At 36.4% G+C, this 23,448-nt stretch overlaps 1 protein-coding gene across 1 annotated transcript; it reads left to right on the forward strand.

Moving 5' to 3' along the window:
* LOC126374443 (ubiquitin-conjugating enzyme E2 R2) lies at nucleotides 1-23,235 on the forward strand. Its single transcript, XM_050021094.1, has 5 exons — nucleotides 1-604; nucleotides 2,683-2,769; nucleotides 14,742-14,974; nucleotides 18,711-18,825; nucleotides 20,281-23,235. The coding sequence occupies exons 1-5, from the start codon at nucleotides 425-427 to the stop codon at nucleotides 20,386-20,388; spliced, it is 723 nt and encodes a 240-aa protein (XP_049877051.1). The 5' UTR covers nucleotides 1-424; the 3' UTR covers nucleotides 20,389-23,235.
* The last annotated feature ends 213 nt before the right edge of the window (nucleotides 23,236-23,448 follow it).

The following is a 23,448-nucleotide window of genomic DNA, read 5'->3' on the forward strand; positions in this document are numbered from 1 at the left end:
CACTTCGCTGCGCAATCAAGCAAGCACGGAAATAACTAAACAGCTGTTCTACAATATTCGCTCGGGCAACTCAGGCAGCAGCTGTGCGAGGCGAACGAACACGCAGCCGTTTTCCTTGGGATCGCGATTGTTTGGAGTTGCTCTCATTGTTATATTACTCGTCGTGTAGTTTGGACCAAACTTCCATTTTTCAACGTTTATTGCTGCCAAGAGTCATACTTTCTCTGAGCTTTGCAGTATTGGCGTTCGAAGTGTGTGAATCATAAATAATCCGTGGCGATATGTTTACCAAAAATCGTCGTTCGTTGTTGTTGTGACGAGAAATGCCTCGTGAATACGTGGACGAGAGTTCCGGAGTGTTATGTCAATTGAATCTCCTGTAGATAGTGATTTTAGTTTTATAAAGTAGAAAAGTTTACTGACAATGTCTAACACAGTGCCAACTAGTTCTGCTCTGAGAGCCCTGGCGTTGGAGTACAAGAGTCTGCAAGAGGAGCCCGTGGAGGGATTCCGAGTGAAGCTCTTGGGGGAGGACAATTTGTTTGAGTGGGAAGTGGCAATTTTTGGACCTCCAGACACATTGTACCAAGGTGGATACTTCAAGGTGAGTGTTTACAGTATCACATACATTAGAGGTTATGATACTAACCATTCAAAATGTCACAAAGTATCAAATTCCCAAAAACAAATCAATCATCATAAATGGAATTTTCTTGGCTTGATCGTGTTTCCAGAACTTCTTTTAAACATAACATAAAAATATTTATTTAGGTAGGTATGACACTTCTACTCACTCCTTGATAATGTTATCTTTCTGATAAATGTATGAATGCAATTTATGAACCCTTGAATTAATTAATTTTGAAGGTAGAATAAAAAGAAGTGTTCTATTTGTTCAAAATTGGGTACCTACCAACTACTTAACACTATTGCTTATGAACAAATAGGTAGCCTAAATAATGATCAATTATTTAACATGTTTTTATCACTTGAATTATTATTTTACTGAGATTATTATTAGTTGTGTAATCTATGCATTGGACTGGTATTTATTAAGGCACCATGTAAGATATTCATAAACAATACAAATCCACTGCGAAAATCTGTTTCAGTTACAAAACCTAGCTAGATATGTTAGTGATAAAGTGTCTTTATAAGTAGGTAGGTACCTACCTAATTTATCTTGACAATTTATATCTACTTTCATTGTGATATACAGAAACATATGGTTGAATTGACAATTCAACAGAAATAATTTAGTATGAGTTGGTTCTAAGCACATCATAATCACATACTTATATCGCTATTTCAATTGAGAATTGAAGAGAGATAATTGAAGTAGAGCATCAAACAATAACAATTCTACACTGAAGTTCAATTGAACTGATTTACACTTATCTGTGTGACGGCTAGTAAGGATTCATTTGTTTCGCTTCTTTATCATGTGCAGATAATTATAAGATAAGCATTGCAATAATAAAGCTTTAATGTAGCCAAACAGATGAAGGAATTTTCCTGGCAAATGGTTTGTTACCACTTTACCTTCATGCATCAGTTTAGCTGACCAAACCCCTGTTGATGCAAGTCCCTGGCTGTTTTATACATGCACAACAAACTTAAACATACCTTTTTGAGGTCCCACTCTCTCCGAGTTCTTAAATACTCTCTGTAAAACACCTGTCTATTATGGTTTCAGTCTAGATTTTACCTGAACTTTATTATTGGAATGTTTGTCAATATTTCCTTTTCATTCCTCATTACTTCGTTAGTTAGTTTGAATAAACATATTGACACTAAGATGGGAAACATTATATTATAAAGTTTCCCATCTTAGTGTCAATATGTTTATTCAAACTAACTAACTAACTAGTGATTTTCATTTCGTTTATTTGCATGTACTAATTTCTGAATAAACTAGCTTATAATAATGTAGGTAAGGTCGAAGTTGAAGCTTCTTTAGTAGATATGTGGCTGCTTGTAATAGGTAATAATCATAGCTTGATTAGTAACCCCTATCATCCTAGGCCTCTTACATCTTCACTCTATTCAATCAGTGCCTGTTCAAACCTCAATGCAAGACTAAATAAGCCAATCTGGGTATGACCACTCAGCACTCAAACCAACCACATACTCAACAAACAAAATATAAATCAGTTTAGACTGGAATAATCTGACTCTGTTATGCTTTTATCTCTTTGTAAGCTATTGTAGTTAATTCCAGAGGACAAAACTTTATTTTATTTTAGTTTTACGTATCTTAAAATAGTACCAATGTCTTACAATTAGCACAAGTGAATAATTATTTGCTTGTGCTAATTAATACCTTAATAAGTAATTAGGTTATTAGTTAATTACCTATAGCAAAAGTTTGAAATAAGATTTGTTTCATTTTACATCTTGTGCAAATTAGAGTATATCTTTCTTTAGTTTCCTACCCTAGGCGGCTTATTAGCAAGCAATTTCTTAAAGCTCCTATTGCCATCTTTAATTACAGGTTTTTTTTTTTTATTTAAGGTGTATCATAGCTCTTTTCTGTGTTGGTGTATTGTTTTTGTTCTGTGTTTTTTTCTGGTTTTTTTTTTTAATAGGCGTAATCTTATGTGTGACGTATCACTTTTAACGCGTACATTAATTTTCTACTTAAGCTCGATAAAATGTTAATAATGCTTTTGTTTGTTTCAGGCACATATGAAATTCCCTCCAGACTATCCATATTCACCTCCTTCCATTAGGTTTTTAACGAAAGTATGGCATCCAAATGTATATGAGGTAAGTGTTATTTTATCAATCTTTACAAGAGTACTTAGTACCTACCGCTATTTAGAAAATGTTTGCCCGATATTATTTGCATCCTTGGCGGCTTACAGCTTTATGTTTATGTAGGTAATTTTGGTGTCAATAGACGCGGTCTGATGAAAATGATTCTTTAATGATTAAGGAAATATAAAATTAAACAATTCAATCTGATACAGTTGCAGAGCATATTAATATTTCAGCAACAATTATTTCTATTAGGTACCTACTTACATAATCTAAATTCACAAACTTATATGTATAGGTAACTATAATCGTCATAATTATTACGAAAACAATCGTACAACTTATAAGTCTGTAAAGAAACCAACAATAAGTATATCATACAATTTGCATCACAGAATTATATAATTGGCATAATTGGATATTACAATAACGCACGAAGCAGCTAAAATTGCAGGTGTAGTCTTTAAACAAAGGCTAGAAATAATGCAGAATAGTCAGCTTACCTAACCATACTGCGAAGTATAATGTTGGCAATGTCCAAATTAACTCGGCTTGGCAACAGATACAATGGCAGCAAAACTTGGGGAAAAGTTCGAACAATGGCGATTGTCGACGGACCTTAAACCGTTCGCAGCACCCACATAAAATACATTATTACTTTTTTAACACATTATTTCTGGATTGCTAAAGTACACAAGAGCTCTTTGCTAAGACAAGAGCAATTTTAAACAAAAAAAAACTACCGGGGTTTACAGTACTTTTTTACGCCTTAATAACCAGGCTCTATTCAAAAATGCTTGCTCCGACGAAGCCTTTTGCTTGTGATATGCCATAAATAAGACTATTTGTAAGTATCATAGGGAAAAGACATCAATTATCAATTGGCCAACTAGCAGAGAGTGTGGATAAATATAAAGCATTCGCAATGGCTCTGCTTTACTGAACTAGGACAGCAGTAGTAGTAGCATATCTTAAATTAAGTATACAGTTTAGTACACAACCTTTACACCTACGTCCCACTGGGTACAGACCTCCCCTAAATCAACCAGCGGAGGTATGGAGCTGATGGAGCATACTCCACCGCCCACATACTGTGTGTGCTGCCAGTAGTAGTGTGTAAAAGACTGCTACTTTGAAGGCTCACCATTAAGAAGTTAGAAACGTTTTTCAGTGCAAAACAATATTTTTCCTTTGTAGGTATTGGTATTAAACAGAATTCACAATGATTCACAGCACAACAGATAATTTTAATGCATTAATTGCCTTGTAAATTTAGGCTAAGCATATGTAATCGTGTTTTCGATCCGAATAGAATAGGTACGTGAATGTGTCATTTGCATTTTAATCATTTGATTACAAATTGGAAATAATTTCTTTTTTAACAGAATAAAAATAGGTCTTAATAATGATGTACATTCAATGAGGGACTTTCCAGGCTACGTTCCCCAAAAACATTATAGATGGCGCTGTTCAGATTTAACGTGATAATTACCTATTTTCTCATTGCTAGGGGTGCATAATTATACAAAAATATAATGTAATGGCAGAGGCATATATAAAAATAATTGTTGCTTGATATTTTGAACAGAATAATAATGGATGGAAGATGTGTTGCGCCTGGGTGTAATAACAAGGGTCATCATTTATACCCAAAAACAAAGTTAAAGATGCATTATGTCTGTTATCTATGAAATTAGAAGGTTAAACGAAGACAAAACTGTACAGCGTTATCTACAGTTTTTTTTTTTTTGGGAACGTAGCCTGAAAACATCTCTCATTATAGATTATTGATTAAGTAATATCATTGGTGTGGTTCAATCGATACGTGAACAATACAACAATCCACAAAATCGCCTTTCGTCAATGACCAAACTTCCCATTTGTTGCGAATTAAACAAACCTACAAGTAAATCTTTCATAAGAACCTTGAACACCCCCAATGAAACCTTAGAACGAACGTTTTTTGTTGTTCGCAGCGCGCCCCTAAGTTCAAACATTTGTTGATATTTCAGCTTTCCTCTTTAACATTGAACCAATTCTATGTCGATTGATTATATAGGTCCTTACAGCTAGTGCTGTCGAAAGGACAATGTTTGAGCTAAATTCCGAATCACTGATTCGCACGAACATCACACGAAATACCTACCTACATTATCTGATTTAACCTAGTACATTTCAACCTGTATTGGTTAATTCAGTCCAAGGCCCATAACTATTACTTTTTGTAATATGAAAAACGCAATATTTCTTAACTTTATAATATAATCAAGAGTGCCAAAGAGATTTTATATAATTTGTTTGTTATAATGCTGTCTCTCACTTCATATTTTTGAATACCTTATAGGTATAACGTTTAGAAGTAACGGAAACCTCCAATTTTTACCGTTTCTACCGCTAGTCGATAATATGGAGGTGCAATAATGTCGTCCAAACTCTTAATTGTTACGTCAATATCATTGATAGTGGAAATTAGAATCTACCTTATGCCTTTATAAAATACTTTGTAGGAAATACATACAAAAACACAGCATTTTTAATGTCATGGCCTTAAAATTGGCATTAAACCAAGCTGTAATAAAATGATTCCCGAATTGCCATTGTGTTGTTATCTAACCGTGTTACTTAAGAATAACGTTTTATAGTTATACGTATACAAAGCTGAAAATTTTTCGAACTACGAAAGCCCTCGACCGGAGGATCAAATTTCGCCATTCAAATTCTACATCATACCGTAGTATTTTTTACTATGACTATACCGTTTCTCGTTTGACTCACTTCACTTGACTTAGATTTTTGAAACTTTTTTTCTGTTCTGAGTAAACAAACGTCCGAGTAAACAATTCTTGCTTCTGTGCAACGTCTCAATCTGTAGTACCTAACTACTACGTAGCTACGTGCAACTATCCCTTGGTTGGAGTTCCGACATCATGTATGATGCATCGTGATTAAAGTGCTTCGCCAACTTCACGTCATTTACATATTTGTCTCCTTCGGATAAACCAACATCTGAGAATAGACTATCTCTCTTTGCACGTACAAATGTATCTAAGCTATTTGGACCGTTCACGAGGTTTGAATTGCGACAGAGTCTATGTTACATCGTAGGTTGGCTCACTTCACTTGGCTTGGCTTAGACTTTTGTAACTTTTCATCCGGATAAATAAACATTTGAGATTTGCTGCTCTGCAAAGTTTGTGTACCAGGGCAGGTACACAATTCTTTGCGACAAAATCGTATATGAACGCACGTGTCATGAACAAATAAATATCCGACACTTGAAATTACTGCTCTGCAAACTCTCTAATAAGTAGTTTAGTCTGCCTAGCTCTACCTTCATCAGGTTGAAATACAGTTGCGACACTCCTGCGTCTTTGACCCCGTAACGTCTATGCTGCATCGTGGTTTGACCCACATTGCTTTGAATTAGGTTCTTGTATTCTTGAATAAGGTTCTTGTAGCAGACCTGTTGATAAACCCAATTTATTGCCTCAACCTCAAAACCAGCGATGAATGCAAGAAACCAACAGCCGCGAAATACACCACGCTTTAAAGTTAAACGAATATATTGGGAAACCTGAACATTGCGAGATTTTGTATTTCGTATGAACTATACGAAAAACATTTTATATTATTTGGTCAAAATTATAAACGCGTTTAATTCAACAATCGATGTTATCTTATTTTTTACCTATTTTAATATACATCGTGCAAATCTAAAAAACCTCAAATGCAACGTAAATATGTTCGCTTATTTTAATGAGTGCTTCACGGAATGTTTAAAAATTCAAAGTAAAATCTGGTATTCTAACGATAATAAACAACAGCACTCGTGTTGGCAACTTTGCCATTTCTCAAACACTCAAGCCGGTTATACAGTTTTCACGGCTTCGCGATTACCGTTAGCTTTTAGAAGACAGCTGTGTCGCGGTAACGCGAAATAATGTAGGCAGATAGTGGAATTGATGACCATCAATTCACCGAAATCATGCCGTGACGCTGTCGCCGGTGCATCGCTCTATATCAACTTACCAGAAACATTAAAAACATTGGCTTCCCAGAAAATTTCAAACTATTATTTAATTGCTTCCAGAAACATATAGACATTATAGACGCGTTCATTTCGCTTCTTCAAGTGTAATGTAGATCACAAACTTTACAACAGCCAAGCCCTAGTACACAGTGACGTCAGCTTTCTTGCACGCTGTTGACTCAAACTAAACAAACACAACGTACCATGAATAACTGTTCTAGATGATACTGATTGAAATATTCACCGTATTTACTGTTCCCATTGTTTTATCGCAGTCAGATGCAATGATATCACTTTTGCAATTATTGTTGAAATTCGTTTTATAATAGCATAAAGCTACATATGTATATGGAAATAAAAACTACGTCGACCAGGATGTATCGCAAGTTGAACGACCTTACTTGTAGCTACAGGCAATGGCAACCAGCGCTTTTAATTTGAACGCATGTGATTCACTTTGCAAGTAGTCAATGAACTAATCGCAGTGCAAAGACAAGTCGGTTAATGATATGATCCGTTGCCCGATAAATTATTGTGATTTAGTGGATTCGTTTTGGGTAGGTCGTACCTATCGTCGGGCGTGTGAAGCGACGATGTCTCTAGGAGCGTTTCGTTTAGCTAATACCAACGTTTTGTTTTTCCTTGTAGGAAGCGTGGATCCTCCTGTGCGTTTGGCACTCCCCGGCCTTGGGGTAATTAACCTTATTCCCGTCGACCTGCGCCGCGGTGGCCGCTTTGAACTTGTGCTACATTCACACGCGTCTCTTTAAATAACGCCCCAGAGACGCGATCTCATCCCAACGGACTCGCTCTCGTGCCAACATTTCAATCACATACTCTTTTTGTACGGCCACGTGGTTGACGTTTTTTAGCGTCTGTCTTGCCACATCCAATCGCACGCGATGACGCCACGCAACAGATTTGACCCTCTGAGACGCAACCGATAAATTGCGCATATTTTGTTAAATGATAAATGTATGGATAACGAAGTCTTTCTTATTATGTGTAATATAAATGACGAGTTGTTAAAACGGAGAGGGGCGCGAGGGGCTTCCGCAGAGTGCGTCAGAGGGCCTTCAACCCGCGGCGGAGTCGCCAAGGTCCTCTCCAAGGAAATCGCCCACTAAGCATTATTCCGCAGTGGTACTTCGTGGTCTCTTTGTCGGCAGATAGCTAATATTTCCATCATGAGCTAGCAACATTAGCACGTACTACGTGCCTACATACCGCAAGTCGTGATAACTTGATTTATATATTAAAATTAAATAGCAACCCTACTATACTACTGCAGTGAACGTTTATTATTTACAAACAAGACGTGTTCGGAAGTAAAGCCGGAAACGTTTAATAAATTAGATAAGCAAAGTAGGAAACCTGTGTTTGCTTAATAATGAAATCGCGATAGACCCACGACAGAGCTAGACAGTATAAACGAGGACACTATTTACACTGCTATAAAAATCCATAACTTTCTCTTCTATTTTAACAAGCCAAGCCTTCTACACGAATAGTTCAATCTCAGGCGCCGGTAAATGATTTGTAAGTCCCTAATAACGGTTACGAAGCAATACATAAACCACTCGTCGTTACTCTTAATGTGGAGGTATCGAAAATGATAGCCATTTGCCACATTTTGTATGTTTGCTTTATTAATCTTAGCCTACTTTTCTTCTATTTTCTAACGCGTTAATAGAGTCATAATTGTCATAAAGTACCTATTTTACTATTTCCGATTTACTGTTACAGCTAGAATTGGTTAAGGTCTAGCATGTGGTGTACTATGTGAAATATTGAATATATTTTAATTTCATAACCCTTAGATTGCTAGACATTTCAACTACCGCGTTGTAAATAGCGTGTTGATGTGTTTCCCGATTTAGAGGTCAGAATACGCGCATTTTCTTTGTGATCGTGAGGAAGCGCGCACTGAACCGCCGGCGCATATTTTTAGACGAGGGCGACGCTCCTCGTGTGAGTAGCTTCTGCCATGCTTTTATGCTCTATCATCGCGTCACACCCACATACACAAAACATTGTGAAACGCTTTACACTAACGACATAAACCTTGATGTGCATTGGAAATACTTTACCTGGTTTACATAGCGCGTCTCACGGATGTTGACAAACTATCAAAATCCTAAGTTTTTCTATAACGTGACGTGCGTAGCGTGAAAGATAAAAAGATAAATACAAACTCGTATTCGTATGCGTTTCGAATATGCCTTTGCTTACCTGCGTATAACACCGATCAGAAGCCCATTATTTGCTCATTCTTTTCTCATGCCAAAAACAAAGGTGCGCATTTAAAATGTGTTGGCAGTGGACAGTCAATTTGTTCGATAACCCATTTCACACCTCCAATACAAACAGTTCATATTTATTTGTGCCGGCCTGTCTAGTCATTATTAACAGACGTAGTTAGTAACAGAGTGAAGAAAGGCTCATTCGTAATTCCAATGCGGGCCCGTCTCGGACCCGTTTCAAAGCCGCGTCACCCAGGACCGTTAGAACACTTGAGGCACTTACTTTCACTGCGCCATTGTTGTACCGTCTCAGGATGTATTACACTAAGTTTAAACCCAACCTAACCCAACCCGCTTAGAGAATCTTATAAAATATCCCCTTCATCCGAAAAAAAAATCAGACTTACGTATTATAATTATTCAAAATTCCTTACTTACTACTACTACTACTTATTTTTTTTTACTTTATCATCTGTTTCATCACACACTGTTCTGTTTTATCATCTGTTTCTGTTTTATCATAGGTGTGGTCACTGGCAGAGACAAACTTAATTTTAATTTAGTTTACCAGTTGCAAAACTAGCTCCATCTCTTTCTTGTACTTATAGAAAGTAAGGGGCAGCACTATTTTTAAAACGGTCAAACTAAATTAAAATTAAGTTTTGTTCGCCAGAATCAGCAACAAAACATAATATCGCATATCGTTTTCCTCATATAATAAATCATTATGACGATGTCGTTGCTAATACCTAATTATATGTAATATCAATATACATATATTGACATTTACTTATCTTGCAGTATAACTGGGTCAAATGCATAGAAGAGTATGCCAGTTAGGTATATATTAAGTAATAAATTCGAATATTCATTTCGCAAATATCCAATAAAAAGTAAAGTCAACCTTCACGGGTCGTTGCGCAGATTACAATGTAAATGGGGTGAGGTGCTATGCTTTACCAAGATCGTCAAGGGCGTAAGGTAAGGCCAACAGACGCGCGCCTTCCGCTATCTCCTTACACAGATACAGGCGATAATGCTGTATCATACATAAGCCTTGTATCGACTTATTAACTCGTGTATAAAATATGATTCATTTCATGTTTTCAATGAGATATTGATATTAATACACGATTTTTGTACTTTATCATGCGAACGTAAGGCAAGTCGACATTGCAGGATAGCAGGAAACCTTTATTGATAGATTTATTAATGACACGAGGTACTAAGTAGTCTTACACTGGAATACTTCTAGGTAAAGTATCGTTTCATCAATGTTCTTGACGGACAATTTCCAACAAAAGCGAATGGATAAATAAGAACCTTAACTACCGTTGTACAATACTGATTTATTGACCAAAGACTGATGCTTAACCATACTCGAACTGATATTGTTTCTAATAAACGTCCATTATGACAGCACCACGCTTTTGTTACATACCTAGTAGCCCTTAATAATCCCCTTGTGGATTAGAAAAGCAGATACAATATGATGAACTGTGTGTGTACATATATGGCCTTTTACAAAAGTAACGTTTTCGAAGCGCATGTTAGACGCGACGTGAATACATAGTCGACTTTAACGATAATCCCAGTGTACAGCACGGAACATTCTATGTTTTACTGTTCCTCCCAGACCATGCACGGAGAGTACAAAATTACATGCATAGATAATATTTTCATTGGCACGAGTGTTTAACCGACTCGAACGAATCGACAATCAATATGGATGCGGAGTAGGTTCGTTTTGGCGCGTTGATATGCATGTTATACTGTGCCCTTGCATTGCATTCATCCCCTGCTTTTTGTCCCTCTCGATTTGGTATCGATTTACCGTCCCTATTTGAAAAATAATAACGCATCTACACGGTACTTCCCGGGTGGACAGACGAGATGTAAAAAAATAAGAACGAAACTCAACAAAGCCGCATTGTCTGACTTTTTCAGTACCTACGTATTTTCTTCCTTTATTGAAAGCTAATACAGAAAAGAGTCTTAAAGTCAATCTGACCCGCCTCATCGAAGTTACGAAAAATCAATTTACGCCAGGCTGGAGTCAAATGCAAAATGAGAATCAAATTGAAATGAGATTCGAGCACACTTTGTACTTGCACTGCATGATAAAGTCATGAAAAATACAAGGATAAATTGGCTGTAGAGTGTTATCTAAAAATGGCCTGTAATTATTACATTCGCCATTTACAAATCAACGAGTCTTGTGTTATTTAGTAGTTTATTGTAAGTTTTTCAGGCAAGCCAGTTTAAATTATAAAAAGATCGGTGTTGAATTAGTAGAATGAAGATATTGTCATGCCAAAAAACACAAACAGAGAGTAGAACTGGGGAGTTCTACAATATTGGTTACAGGATTTCCAGTTCGTCGATTATACATCGTCTTTCATTACACCGTGATCCCTTAGCCGAGTTCTATGGCCGCTATTCTTTCCTACGCAATAAAATTAGACGTATAATTTTCCCTCCGAAAGCGTTGCGCCATAGTGCAACCGTTGGAGCATTGTAACAGTGCTCCCAGCTTCTGTGCATGTGTCATGAACACGTAAGTTGTTATGAAGATAGGTAATCGGTGGGTAACAATGGATTTTATGTAACAAGCAAGGCAGTTACGCACGCTCGCCGGAAACGAAATCCGCCTCAAACTGCGAAGCATTAAATCGTATCATGGTTTAATAACAACGTTGGCAGTTCGTCGAGAGCATTTGCCAGTCGCAATTTGATTTCGTACAGGGAAACGAATCTCAATTGATACGCTGCATTGTCTACTGATAGCTAATTTAACCTGAAATTCGACCTGATTACGTCATGATCTCAATATCTTCTTTTTACCCTCGAATTTGCTACAAAAGTCGTAGGGCCCAAAATGAAACTTAAAACTTTCATTTTTTTTTAATATTGTGAACTTAACCATCACATCACGCAATTTTGCTGCCGGGTTAGATAAAACTGCACGCGAATTTGTAGACATAAGCAGCGCATTTTACTTTCATATTTCATCAACATAGGAAGACGAAGTAAAAGGCTCAATTATTTTATATTATATCTTTTAAACTAAATCTGAATCTCACCCGGCATACACCACTGACAGATCTAAATAATACAATAAGCTTTAAAATTAAATTTTTCCAAGTTACTTAGACTTTCAAAATAATCGCACCCGTTTGACAGGAGTATATCGAGATGTTTTCTGTTCAAAATCTTGGCAACGTTTATGTTATACCTAAAACTTGTTTTTGTTTTAAATTTTCCGAATAATTTCATTTCCGCGAATATCCAATTTTCGTACCTCTTTCATCGAGTAGAACATTTCTGCGAATTATAGGCAATAAACATCCTTAGCACGTTCTCCAACAACGTGAATATGAGTGAGAATATTTTTAGACTTTGTATTACTTTTTCAATTTAAAAACTCGGCGCATTTCCCGTTTAACGAACCTAATGTAAAGTGATGTTTATTCATGCCAAACAACATGCATGTGTTTGGTACATGACATCAATATAACAAAAAATTAATTAAATTACATACTTTTCCAAAAATTGCCTTATAAGTACCTAAACCATGCCACGTCGACATCGCAAAACTAGACTTTTAAAATAATCCCTAGTTTCTCGTGTTCCGGCCGCAAACCTAAGATGTTACTTTTCCCTTTTCATACTTATCTTCGTTTGCTCTACTTACTTAGCCTGCCTGCCACGTCTATTTTCCTGTTTTCACTGGGAGCCATTCCCTCGACGGTAGGTACGAAAATATCCACATTGCAGCCAACTGGGGTCAAATGCTTTCATGAATAACGTTTTACACAAATGCATTTGGGTCATGCCTCTAAACCAGTTCGTAAACTTGATCTAAGTTTGCAATCCTTGTTGACTGACCAACCAAATCCTTCGTACCTTGTTACATAACATTGCCATTTAACAATGTTGTTAATTCATCAATTATTATTCAAAAAACGGTGACACGAACCGAAAATAAATAGGTAATTAGACTACCGTGACCTTACACAGAATTCTGCATTGACAGTCAAATTAAAATGCTTCGTTACTAATTCAACCAACAAAATTAAATATCTTTCATATACATAGTGTAGGTATCTTCAAAATGCTCGGTTAATTATATCTGTACGATGTTATGTGCAATGCAGCATACAAGTAACACATAAACTGTATCGGTGTAGGTATCGCGCCAAAATTCAAATATCTCTGGCCTCGACGGCTTGCTTGTTAGAATAAATTTATTTTATAAAGAAATACTATGCTGAAAATCAACAATGTAAAAGTATCAAAAGTATGTGAAAAAATATTTTGTAATCGTGATTTATTACGATAGATACCTATGATTTGATATTTTCTAGTCATGATTTTCCTAAGGATTACGTGTCCCGTTTATTCTAGGGACTTGTCTAACCTGAAGTTATTAAAAGTTGTTCAGTTTTTAAAAATCTAGCTTATTCGCTACGATTTATACCCGCGCCAATTCGCATATTGGTGTGGATTCGAGCAACGACCAACTTAATTTGATAGGACTAAAACTAGCTGCATCTCTTTCTTGCACGTAAGTGAAGTGTAAGTGAAGGACAGCACTAATTTAAAAGCTGTCAAACTAAAATTTGGTTAAGTTTGTGTGCACCCGAATAGGCACCATTGTCAGTTGCGTCTTCTTCAAAGCGATACGTTCTCAGAATAAGGTACTTAGGTTATTTACTCAATTCAGTACGCTCTTTGTTACATATCGAATCTAGATCATAACCGTACTGCGATTCGCAAAATTGTAATCAAAACATGTTTTTGTTTTGTTTATATCTTCTACGCGGAATAATTTAAATAGTCTGAAATGAACACCTTCATTTAAAACTAGCCCAACTTCGTCATTACCACCTATACAAGTTTATTACCGCCAAAACATTTAGGGTGATGATTAGCTTTGACTTTTGACTCAGACGACGCCCTGCGCCGAGGTTCGCGCCCAACTGGGCACCCTCAGGCCTGTTGTCTTAAGACAACAGGCCTGACCCGGTACAACGTTTAAACGTTGGCAGGTACAACGTTTAAACGTTGTACCGGGTGAGAGCTTTCAGCGCTCCCCATTTGTCCGGCCAAGTAATTAATGTCATCTACGGCAAATCTACAATAAGTCACGTCAAAAAAAAAAGACTCGTTACCCTGCTTTATGTTGCTACTGTTAGGTCTTCTTTGCGAGTCGATGGCTACTGTTAGGTTACCAGGTTGAATTTATCATACGTTAGAATTTATAAGTGCTGCCGTGAGATTGTCAATGATAATCTAATTGAAATTATTAATGAACTTTGCCTCTGAGAAACAAATATCGAGCGATGTATACAATTCACTTGTTCGACACACATAGCATAATATATCTATTTTATACAAAATAATATAGGTACCTACCTACTTGCACGACGATTGGGACACACTTTTGCATAGGAGTTGCTAGAGAGAAAATCGTAGAAAATATAGATATATATAGACACCTTACCTTATTAGCAGTGGGACACTTCAGGTTAGACAAGACAAAACTTATAAAAATATTCAGTATTACATACATGTACATACGTGCGTAAACTACACCCGAAATCCCTAATGAGATGGAAAGAGTCACAAAGACAACTTGCAGCCACTTTATATGAAGTGTCCTGGATGTGCTCATGTTCTAACGAAAACCCCCGAATGTTTTCCAGAATGGCGACCTGTGCATATCGATCCTGCACCCGCCGGTGGACGATCCGCAGTCGGGCGAGCTGCCCTGCGAGCGCTGGAACCCGACGCAGTCGGTGCGCACCGTGCTGCTCTCCGTCATCTCGCTGCTCAACGAGCCCAACACCTTCAGCCCTGCCAACGTGGACGCCAGCGTCATGTACCGCCGCTGGCGCGACTCCAAGGGCAAGGATAAGGAGTACGAGAATATTATCAGGTACGTTTTACTTATAAATATCATTTTTTTTTAGTTTATGGTAATGGGTCGCTTATTCTTACAACCATTACTGCCAGTGTCGAAGTGATCGGAGAACAAATGAATAAAATTGACAGGTAGAAAGAACTAAAACCGTTGGCAGGTAGTTTATTATACTATTTACAATGTAGTAAGAGTAAGAACGTCAGCTAAGAACAGTTAAACATACTATATACCTAGATAAAGTTAAAGAGTGAATAAGTAGACAAAAGGCAGAGACACCGAAAACGACTTATACGCTTAGCAGCTTAGCTTTGCCTATAAGTGGTTCCTACTAGCTGGCTGGTTGGAAGTGGTTCCTAAATTGGCCTGCTGTGGCCAATTGGTAAGACAATCCATCGAGCCAATCCAACATTGGCGTTGTGCAAATAACGCTCAATGACTTTATTTACACCACTGACATCCTATAAACAAATACACTCACATTCGTTAAGGACTTTTCTAAAAAATCGTCCGATACTACTACCAATATATAAGTGTTATACATTGCTAGTGAATCCAGTACACACCATCTTATTTTATTTTAAGTTATACCTGTCATTTCCTTATCCGCCGAAAAGCAAAGGGACGGGTAATTGACAGGCATAAAATTTATTGACCACACGTCAATTTTAGGCAGAAATCTAAAACAACCTTCTAAAAATTTACATTTTGCAATAACCCGCCAGAATTAAGTTCACAACACACGTCAAACAGATTGCATACCAGCGAGATCCCTATTTATTTCGGTCGGGTTATTCATTCATTTTAAAATCAGCACCCGTCCCTTTTCTTTTCGGCGGATAAGAAAATGACGGGTATAATTTAAAATAAAATTAGGAGATGCCTACGGGAATCGGGGCCATTAAGTTAGCTATGTTACCTGTGTATGTATTAAAAGTTCGTTCCCTGAAATTAAGATGCTGTTCAAATAAAGTGCAATTGCTATCAAGTTGTACAGACTGTCAACTGCGGCAAATCTACAATAAGTCACGTCAAAAAAAAGGTTGTACAGTGTCGTTACACGCCGTCGCTTGTGATGTGCCACGGACACTTTTTTTACAGAGATTGGTTGTCTATTTGTTATACGAGGTCTATGATTTACACATTGAATTGGCTTAGTTGGTGGATTGTTCTACTAACTGGACTAGAGTTAATGGTACAGAAATGTGCAGAGCTGCTTACTCTTTCTGACATATCATAAATGTGATTGTTTCAGGATGACGTATATTTTATGAGACATTCGTTTCGTCATTTTATTACGGATATGTTATTAAAAGGTCGATGGTATCACATTCCGTGCAATATTAGTTAAAAACCTATCATTAACATTATACAGTGCGTCATATTATGTTAAGATCCAAACGTGACTGTTAGATATGTCTGTCTTGCTCTTGTAGTAAATACAGTCGTGATTTTATACAAATACTAGCTTTCAATTGGACTTCATCATCATTTCCCTAGCGACAAAGCAAGGACAAGCAAGCACTATTTACTCAAGCGACTGCCTGTCTGACTTTCCAACTCGCGAAGGGAATACCAGCCCAATATAAGTTAGGTCACACACCTCCGACATGCATTTCACGGGAATGTGGGTTTTCTCATGATGTTTTCCTTCACCTTTGAGCACGTGATAATCATTTATGATCCAAACATGAATTCGAAAACAAATTTGAAATTTCATTGGTATAAGCATATGCTGGGATTCGAAACTGCGACCTCAAAGTGAGAGTCACCACAGCCTCTTCATTCGGCTTTCAATTAGACTTCGATTATCAAATATACGTAGCGTATATCAGGATGAATGTAGCTTCCTACTGGTAGGTGAAAGAGTTTTCATAATTGGTTTGCTAGTGCCAGAGATTATTTCCCACGAACATACTTACAATTTTTACCTATTTGTAATATTAATATTAGTGTATATAAATACAAATTATATTGCTGTTAATACAGCTTGATATAATTATGCTTCGAAGCATGTCGTGTTACCACTGATTACTTAGCGCTATAAAATAGGATGTTTAGTGAGATAAGCAGCTTAAGTCATGGGCTCATGGCTTGCAACTGCAGTAGGTACACGTCGTCACGATATTACTATTACATAAACAAATAGAGAGCTGATTAATAATACAACATTTGCAAGTCAATAGAAGGGAAGTCACAAAGTATATCCACTTTTGTTGTCTGTCTACTGTTATGCTTATGCTTATGATGACATTGCCAAAAGTTACGACACTACCACAGTTATATTATCAGATTGACGAAAATAAAGGCACGACAATGACAAACCCGTAATTACCTACAGCTGAAGATAGAAAATTGTGTGGCAATCGTGATTCTTTTGTCCTCATTTAAAATGTATTATTTCTTTTGTTTTATGTGAAATAGTGGTATTGTGTAGGTTATTGTATTGTGATTGGATCTGTGATGATTTAAATCGATTGATTAGATTATTGATTTAATTGTTCGTCGAAATCACAAGTTCGAGATCATACACAAGATATATTAACACCAAAAGTAAATAAAAACATACGGAAAATAAGCCTTGTATTGCAGCCGTAGTAGCTCATTGGAAGAACGCTTGACTCTCACTGTAAGGTCGCAGGTTCGAATCCAGCACGGGCCCAAAACCTATAATTTTCGAAATAGTTCTTTGAATTTATATTTGGATCATAAATGATTATCACGTGCTCGGCGGTGAAGGAAAACATCGTAAGGAAACCCACATACCCGAGAAATGCGTTTCGGAAGCATGTGACCAAACCTAACCTGTATTGGGAAGGTTTTCCCTTTGCGGGTTGGAAGGTCAGACATGCAATCGCTTCTGTAAAAAAAACGGATTTGTCGAATCTTCAGCTTAGGTGCTTACCTAAGCTGAAGATTTGAAGATTTGACGGACCCTGTTTAAAAACGGGATAACGCTAGGGGGATTATGATGATAACAAAACGCGATATAACTTGTAAAGTTTACTCTTAAAAAACTCTAAATCCACACCGCGCGTAAACATTACAGTGCATTTTGCATTTTGAAACCGTATAATAAAAAAATCAAAATTTTAAATTCTGTAAAATGTTTTCCACCAGTAATACCTAATGCGATTTATTATGCGCAATGACTCATTCATGAAATCGACTGACGATCACCGGACGTAAATAAAAGATGTTTTATTTTATCAAAACGGAAATGTCGTTAGAAGTCTTTACCAGATACGACGACGGTTTTATATCACTCCAATGAACACATACATCGGTACATACTATACTCACGCCTGCAACTTTAATAGGGTGAACACAGTCACAAGTTATTAATAGAAAAAATAAATTGCTGCATTCATCTTTACTCATTATGTAATTTAAGTAAGCCTGCTAAGTCTATACAACGACACTGGTAAACACCACATTATCGGTGCTGATTTTGTAAAATTTTGAAAAGGGTTTTTTAATTTCTTCGTAAAATTGACGTCGATTACTCGTTCCTTTCCTTTTCGGCGGATAAGAAAATGACAGGTATAACTTAAAATAAAATTAGATGGTGTTTACAGGAATTAGCACCAGTGTTTATGTGTGTAAAACACATAATACCGGTGTCTCGAGACACACGAGGCTCCGGTATTATGTGTTATACCTAATTATTATCATAATAAGCGCGTAAACCTCAAACAATGTATAAAATATTTTTTTTATTGTATCTAACGAAATATTTCAATATTTTTTCCAGGAAACAGGCCCAAGTAGCGCGTATGGATGCGGAGAAAGAAGGAATAGTAGTACCTCTTACTTTAGAAGATTATTGCATTAAAACCCAAGTCAAGTCGACGACGCAGGAGCCGCAGGTTCGTATCTTTGATTACAAATTCAAATAAAAACCTAGGGGACGGTTTAAAATTCACAAAAGTGCGCACCTTGGCGTATTTCCGAGGTATTTCAGGTCGTTCACATGTACCAAAACTGTTTTGTAGCTTTAATATATTGGCGACGTAAATATGAGCCAAGAAACGTCAAAGCCCTCGAGAAAAGACAGAGGAAAACAAATAGCGTTGCTGTATATTAAAATTACTAAACCAGGAAAGTCCGCGTTGATAACCGAGCAATAACTCATAAAACCATTATAGTTTTTTTCTACTCCTCTACTTTAATCTGGCATTTAAATAACCAAAAAGTCTAATATAAGTACATACATAATTAAACTCTTTGAAAAAGTGTATGCTCTATGGCCTATAAAAGCATTGTTTACAAAGTGTAACTGTACTATAATGTCGCCAAAAAAGCATTGTTGTTGTTTTTTTTTTTTTTTTGACCTGGAAACTGGCACCTTTACTTTGTTTGGTGCCATAGATATACTATAAAAAAAAAGTATACATTTGCCGCCATTTTCCCGCGCGTTGGAAAATAAATTGGAAAATTTTTGTTTCATTTAAAATTACGTCGTCGTAGAAAAAGTATTGTATGCAACGTTGTATAACTAGGTCAAAAAATGCTCGTGGCGTCTCTTATTGCGATGTTCGCCAAGGCTCACATCGCAACTCACGCCACTCGCATTTTTTGACCCTTCTTATACAACTGTTGCATAAAATACTATTACTGAATGCCGGAACAAGGGAGGAAAATGGTTATAAACGACTATCCATAAAAAAATAAAAATCGAACACGTAATAAAATGGCACAATTCGACATTAGAAAACGCTTCGAAAAATGCTGTTTTTAAGATGATTTATTAATTCGTATAGTCATTGGTCCCGATTAATTCTGTCAATTGTAAAACTAGCTTTATCTCTGTCTTGCACTCGTCGTAAGTGAAGGACGGCACTATTTTTAGAGACTCAAATAAAATAAAGTTTAGCCTGCCACATTCGGTACCTATAGAGATGTTGTCATGCCGTTTTAAGAAAATGGTGTCTTTATTAGCTAATCTTGACGTCTATGTATACAATGTCATCTTTGTTGGAGAGAGATAACCAATTATCTTTAATGATAGAATATCTATTTGTAGAGTGGTTTCCAGGATTTGTGCCCAGTTACTGGCGCTAGGCTCGCCCTCTATTACGTGGGACTTAAACACAGCTGGCGAAGAGTAGTTGTAGATACTATGCACCTCTGCCTACCCCCCTTTCGGGGATAAAGGCGTGATGCTGATGGTAGCCGGGACCGACCGCTTAACGCTTAACACTTTGTGATATGTCCCCACCGGGATTCGAACCCGGGACCTTATGTTCGTGAGCCCAACGCTCAACCAGTGGCCCACAGAGGCGGTTAGCTCATAATCTTACCATACTCCTTATCCGTTACAGCTGGACATGACGGACTTCTACGACGACGATTATGACGATCTCGACTCGGACTCGGAGCTGGACGGCGGCGACGGCGACGGCGACGACAGCGGCAACGGAGAGTCGTGAGGCCGCCCGCGCCCGCGCAAGCGATCTCGCGCAACCGCGTACGGACCACCCCAATCCCCCCTCTACTTACTCGTACCTTACGGGCTCCGCGTAACCATACTTTCTGCCGCGCAGAATTATTTGTCTTCATAACCTGAATTTTGGGTCAAACACAATACAAACAGTCTCTGTACAGATTAATGTCTATGCAATGCCATCTTTCTGGGTTACAGAGATAACCAATCTTCTTAAAAGTAAATCTATACAGAATTACTTGTACAATAAATATGGATCTAAGCACACGGTAGTGCCCAGGACAGGTCGACGCACACCGTGTAGGTACTATTCATACGACCCGATACGAGTAATTTTTAACCTCTAAAAAATACGTCTTTAAATTCAATACGAACTTACGAAATTAAAAGACCTGTCACGTAATTCCATAAATAAAGGTTATAATTTAAAGCCCTTGTATTCTACTTGTATTGAGTGCTACCAATAAGACTACTCGTGTTAATTCGCTTACGTCACGCGAAACCGAAGCCAAAGCTACGTCTACAAATTGTTCCCTGCAACTAACAACATCCACAATAAGTCACTATACGTTGCTAGATTAAGACTTGAAAATGTAACTTTGCAATGGCAACACTGTCTCTATAACGACTGCCACGATGTAATCTCATAAAATGTGAACGTGAGGACTATGCAATGTACCTCTTAAGACTTTGTGTTCAAATTGTAGAGTCCAGTTTTAAAATTAACATGATAGTTTTAATAAACTCTATCTTACCTTTCCCCTAATATTACTCTTTAAGTTACGTTATTTTTATTAAGTCTAATTAAAATTTCCAATGTTCTTCGACACCAAAGCTTGGCCCATGCTTAATAAAAAAAACATTCAGCTGAAAATCCCTCCTTTCTCGTCCTACACATAAATATTTATAGAACACTATGCCGTTGGGCATAAGTTCTTTTCTCATATGGAAATTACTACCTATGTTTTAATAAAATTTATGTAGAGAAAAATTTGTTTTAAATTCAGTAGTATTTTAGTAGTGTATTTTTATGTATATTGCTTTCGTTATTGAGTTACGAGATACAGTTTCTTCACGATGTAGCCGGTTAACCAAGCGTGCCACAAATTATTCATAGATAACGTTTACACAACCAATGTTACCTACTTGTAAAATGTTAATAATGCCTGTATGTGTTATCACTTCAAAGATAATTGTCAGATACTTACTAATACTTTTCATTCAATAAAACTAATACAATATACTCATTATAAAGGTTTACCGAGCAATATCAACGACTTGTTTGTGACATTAAACGCAGACCTTACTACAGTAACTCAATTTTTAGAGCACACTTGTCTTAAATGTCGAAAATAATTCATTTAGCAATTTTCTCTAACGCAGTTAGGTCTACTATTATATACGGCGATACGGATCACTGTTTATCACGTTGTTTTAACAAAAAGCTTGGCGAGGTATAGGTAGTTAATCTTGCGATGGATGGGAATATTGTCGTAAGCTTATGGTTATGTTAATTTCTTTCAATCCATGTGTTGTTAAGACGAACCATCGTAGTTGTTAGTCGGTTGTTAGTCTCAGTAGAGTAGATATAGTTGGCTCCACATTTCGAAAACATTAATCAGCTAGAGGTAACAATTTCTCAGAAAAAAGCTCTTTTTGAATATTTCAGAAAATGTACTTGGTATCGTAATGCGTATCGATATATTTCTTTAGCCCTAATGTTTTCTTAATACTTTAGGTCCACGTCCGTACCGCTTGCTTGAACTGGATAGTTAATATTTAATAAAACTAATAACAGTGAATGAGTCATTATAACATTTAATATTTGATCGCATGTTCTCATTACGTAAATAGAATATTTTCTTAGACAAATTAATTAATTTTGTCAATGTGTGTAACAAGACTTCTGTGATTGTAAAACATTATTGCCAATTATTTGAATTGTTTATTTTATATATTATAGTTTAATTCTTTTAGATTATTGAAATATTGAGAAGCATAATTAATTGAACACGTCATTGCTGTTTTTGTATTATTTTTTAATATATGTAACAGGCATCCTTAGTACTTCAAACATTGATATAAACTTTGATCTGTAATAGAAGGTCAGTGATTTCAAATCACATTATAAACATCTCATTATTTTAACACATTTATCTACATCACCAGCTAAGTAACAAAACACCACAATAATGCCTCATAGTAGAAGTAATAAACTTAAAATTGTAAATACATAGTTACATTAGCCATACAAGCAATAATACTATAGATATTCTGTGACAGTCCAGTGCGCAGTAGATCTGAGTGTACAGAGATTTTAACAATATTAAATGCTATACATTTGGAGTAGGTATGCTCAAATCATCATATTATTATGATAATAATACTAAAGATACAGTATATTAAGATATAGAGTACATGCATATAATTATTATTTTAGTAATCCATGAACGAAATTATCTGTAATGTACATTAAATACCTAAGTGAAAATGGAGTATAATGGTTAGTGTGCACTAAGATATTTAGGATACACTGTATGAATGTACTTGTAAGGCTTAGTTTAAAATGTCTACAGTTTTGGCTTCTAAATTTCTAATAAGCTGTGTATGTACAACACTTGTTATTCATCGATCTATGCTGTTCTTTATTCCTAAACAATGTTACGTTGTCAGAATTTAACATTTGCTAAAACTCGATTTTAAAATCGTCCAAACTTATCATTTAATTAGATTTAAGTTAGTACGTAATAACCGGTTTGGAGATCATTGTAGGCAAATTTCACGATGAGAATGTTAATTACAATATTTCATAATAAACAGAATGTGTTTGGAAGCGAAATTATTTATTTTCTATATCCTTTCTCAAACTATAAAAATAGAAAAGTCTAAAAATATGATTTGATTCTACTCTCAGAATACATAATAATGGTAGAACTACATATATAAACTCACGCCCGTAATCCCTACTAGGGTTGGCAGAGCCACGGGGCCCATAGATAGTCGGAAGACAACTTGCAACTTTTGATACGGATAAAGTTATGTTGAC

Source organism: Pectinophora gossypiella, chromosome 17, assembly GCF_024362695.1.
Source record: "Pectinophora gossypiella chromosome 17, ilPecGoss1.1, whole genome shotgun sequence".
NCBI classification, from domain to species: domain Eukaryota; kingdom Metazoa; phylum Arthropoda; class Insecta; order Lepidoptera; family Gelechiidae; genus Pectinophora; species Pectinophora gossypiella.